The sequence below is a fragment of the Mus pahari genome, chromosome 3 (assembly GCF_900095145.1).
Source record: "Mus pahari chromosome 3, PAHARI_EIJ_v1.1, whole genome shotgun sequence".
Classification (NCBI taxonomy): domain Eukaryota; kingdom Metazoa; phylum Chordata; class Mammalia; order Rodentia; family Muridae; genus Mus; species Mus pahari.
Genome location: NC_034592.1, coordinates 105,659,330 through 105,663,389, shown reverse-complemented (window position 1 = coordinate 105,663,389; position 4,060 = coordinate 105,659,330). Strand labels below are relative to the sequence as shown.

At 41.4% G+C, this 4,060-nt stretch overlaps 1 protein-coding gene across 1 annotated transcript in view; it reads right to left on the bottom strand.

Moving 5' to 3' along the window:
* Positions 1 to 1,956: 1,956 nt before the first annotated feature.
* Terb2 (telomere repeat binding bouquet formation protein 2) overlaps positions 1,957 to 4,060 on the bottom strand; it is an 18,054-nt gene continuing 15,950 nt past the window's right edge. The window contains exon 7 of the mRNA XM_021194992.1: positions 1,957 to 3,554. Coding sequence (XP_021050651.1) covers positions 3,409 to 3,554 — 146 coding nt within the window. The 3' untranslated portion in view covers positions 1,957 to 3,408. The remainder of the gene's footprint in view (positions 3,555 to 4,060) is intronic.

The following is a 4,060-nucleotide window of genomic DNA, read 5'->3' as shown; positions in this document are numbered from 1 at the left end:
ATTATTAGCGGGGTGTGGTGGCGCACGCCTTTGATCCCAGCACTTGGGAGGCAGAGGCAGGTGACTGACATGGAGTTGAAGCAGCAGGGACGGCTGGGTGACCCCAGGGAGGCTCCCAGGGAGAAGTGGTCAAAATGGAATAGAAGAGATGTTGTTTGAGAGATGGGGTTCCACAGTTGTCTGTTCAATGCAGGTCTGTCCCTGGTCCAGCCACACGGATGGTGGTGCCAGCACCAATAAACTTGGCTGCTGTGTCAATGTCCTGGGAGAAAACTCTGGTCTGGAACGCCTATCTGGCCACCTGGAAGGGATCTGCTGTAGGAAGGTGTTTAGATGGATGGTCTTCTCAGGAGGGAGGCAGACACAGGCCTGATCAGACCCCTGCTGCAGGAGCAAATCGCAACTGGAGAAGTAAGCAGGGCTTTGGTGCTCTGCACCTTTCCTGTCTCCCAGCTTTAGCCTTCAGTCTCTAGGAATTAAACATCTGGGCTGAGCATCCGTCCCTTTAGAATGGAAGGATATAATTTATTTTTTTTTTTTATTTTATACAAGCCCACAGCTAAGCAACTGTGATTTTTTTTTAAAACTTATTATTTTTATTTTACGTGTATTGGTTCTTTGCCTGAATGTATGTCTGTGAAGGTGTCAGATCATGTAGTTACATGACAGTTGTAAGCTGACATGTGGGTGTTGGAAATTGAACCAGGGTCCTCTGGAAGAACAGTCAGTGCTCTTACCCGCTGAGCTATCTCTCCAGCATCCGCATGTCAGTGACTGTAATTTCAAAGTGTTGGAATTGTTGAAAACTACAGGGACTTTAAAGCTAAACTGAGTGTACTCGATGTTATAGCATGGTCATGAGACTATATGGACAAGGAGAGGAAGGTTATGACTTAAAGGTGATGTTTGGGTGTTTAGTTGCCAGAGGGTGGAACTGTGAGCATTAACTGTGAACTTGTCAAGCTCTGAAACCACCTGGGAGATGGCCCTCTGAGCATGCATGTAGGGGATCATGTAAGGGATCACGTTGACTAGTTAACTAAAGGGGGAGACCACTGTGGGTGAGGCCACTCGCTGGCTGGGATTATGGATTTTATAAATGGAAATTGGGGACCTGAGCCTGCGTCTCTTCCCACCCCTGCTTCTTGAACATGGATGTGATACAGCCGGCTGCCTTAAGCTCATGAGGCCTAGACTCCTCTGCCATGTGTCCCTGTCAGGTCTAAAGAGAACTCCACTTCCCCCAATTCTGGCAGTTAGACAAAAGCCAGCATTCCTCAGGAATTTGTGAAGGCTTCCCTTTGCTAAAAGGAGCCATTTTCCCCATCGCTGTCAGAAGGGACAAATGGCTGTTTGTGGTGGTTATTAGGATATCAAAGTACATGCTGGGCTCCAGGCTCCCTCAGTATCACTAGGACCTGTTACACAGTTCAAAGTCCACTCTAGCACCACAGCCCTTCTCACCTCTTCCCTGAACTTCTCAACTCCCAGACTTCCTGCCCCAGCTTCTCACTCTCCTTATAACCCCATTATGTCAGCTGTGCTCTCTTCTATCTCAACTCTCCTTTATCTTCATTTCACTTTCTCCCCCTTTCCCTCTGCCCTGCTCTGCTTCTCTCCTGCCCAGGCCACATTCAGCCTATCACTCCCTCTGTTCTGGCCTCTTCCAGATGTTCTGTCCTTCATATCTACAGGAAAACCTTAACCATTCCATGGAGCAGTCATGACACCAGTCTATGCAGCTCTGCCTTGACCTGTGAGCCAGAATAAATCCTTTCCTCTTAAGTTGTCTTTATCAGAGTATTTTATTTAACAAATAAGAAACTAAGACATTTGTCTTGAAAAATATATGGTATCACCTGATTTTTCTGCCCCTGGCAGTATTCTAAAAACATATGTATTTTATTTGCATTGTGTATCTGAAATTATAATCACTTTGAGAAACATTTCTGTTTTGTTGGAGGTTTTTATTTACTATGTTAATGCATGTACATGTTGGAGAAACATTAAATACTCTTACAATAATCTCAATGTAGACAGCTTAGTGTAAACTTACGTAATACTCTTAATAATTAATTTAAAATCTACAGATAGGCTTGGTTTCTATGTAAAACCTAATCAATAGACCGTGACTAAGATAAAGTGTTCAGGAAGAGACAATATTTAATGTTTCAGGAAAAGATAATTAACAGGTTTTTTTTTATTTGTAAGTTCAGAAGGACTTAACCACAGACACAAAAATAAATAAGGAAAAACTAACAGACAGACAAAAAAATATAATTCTCAAATGCTGAGGCTGAGAGTTGTGTTACAATTTTATGTTATGAAGTTTGAGTTGTAGGGAAAAGGTTAGGGCTCACATACATCCAAATAATCCACACCAAAAACAAAACAAAACAAAACCAAAATGACCATTTTCTTTAGATAATTCTATACCTGACAGAAGAACAAGCAGGTCTAAGGTCTAAGAAGACAGCTTCAAAAGAATTCCATTTATGTCTCCAGAAAGTAATTCCACCAAACTCTAAGTGGAGAAGTGGTGTCACAAGGTTGGACATAGGTCCTCTACACACTGTGCCGAGGCTTTGGAACTTTGTAACTGCTCTTCTAACTGTCTCTTCTGAGACAGGGGCTTAGGGGCTCGCCCAGGCTCACCCAGGCTGGCCAGGGCTTTCTTCATTCCTGCCTCAGTCATCCAAGCACCTAAAATTACAGGTCAGAACCACCAAACCCAGCAACAGTGCCTTCTGGAGATGGCCACATCTCTAGATTTATGTAAGAGCACACAGCTACAGTTTGAGTTTATTTGGAATGCATTGAGGTGGAGCCAGAGGTCAGCCTGAACAACACATGAGATACATAGATCCTGACACAGAGATTCCAGCATGGCTATACAGGAAAACAGGCTATGAATACCGGCTTGGGAAATCAGGAAAGTCACATTCCAGATTAGGTTGGGCCTCATTTAGTCACTCTGGCAAGACACCTTCCCAAGGGCTTCATTTCCTCATAAGCCGCGGTGCTGGCCTCAGGCTCCACCACAGGTATTGTGAGTCACCTGACTCACTATGTCTCAGAAACAAACATTTACAGCTTAAGTATAGTCTCCTAGTTTATTTTAAATCAAAATAACCCAACCATATAATAAAGGCTAGCATTTCAATATTGAACCTAGGGAAAAAAAAACAATATTAAAGTCAAAATCAAAAGAACCTTTGACAGAATTCTTTTAAGTGTGTTTGGATGACAATAACTCACAACTTATGAATATGTCACAAAATTCAGTGGTCAGATGATTCTGAGTTTTCTCAGGACACATATTAAGAAAATAATTCTTTCTCCATTCACATTTAAATTATTCACTTCATACTATTTTATAAAAAAAAAGTGTCCAGATGTAAGTACAGCTTAACTTAGTTTCCTTCTTAATTTGTTTTTTATAGCAGACATATTAATTTCATTTTGAATATGATATGCCAAATATCCTGAGCTTCCAGGAGTGAAGTCATGTAATTCTCCAAGGAACTTCTCCAAGGCATCAATTGATATATAACCTTTGAAAATAAGAAGAAATAGATACCTTTAAAATCCTATTATGCTATTTGGTTTTCAGTATCTTTGATTTATTAGTTTAAAATTTTATAGAACTTTTTTAAAGAAAAGAATAAAGAAGGAGAAAAAGGAGGAGGAAGAGGAAAAAGAAGAGGAAGAAGAGGAGGAGGAGGGGGAGAAGAAATAATAATGCTATTGAGAAGATCCTCCAAGGACAACCTTAAATCCTTAACTTCCCCCTGCTGCCTCTGTAGTGCTGACATGACTACCATGTTCCAGTACTGGAGGCCAGGCCCAGGGCTTTGCACATGCTAGGCAGGCACTCTACCAGTTGAGCTACATCTCCAGCCCTTAACACTCTTTTCTTCCTCCCTTAGTTTATAAAATAATGAGTTCTCTCATAACCTTTTTATGTAAATAGATCATTGTAGTTTGGTCATATTGTCTCCTCTCTTCTATCTTCCCTCTTCACTATCATACCTTTTTTTTTTTGTTTTTTTTTGGGGGG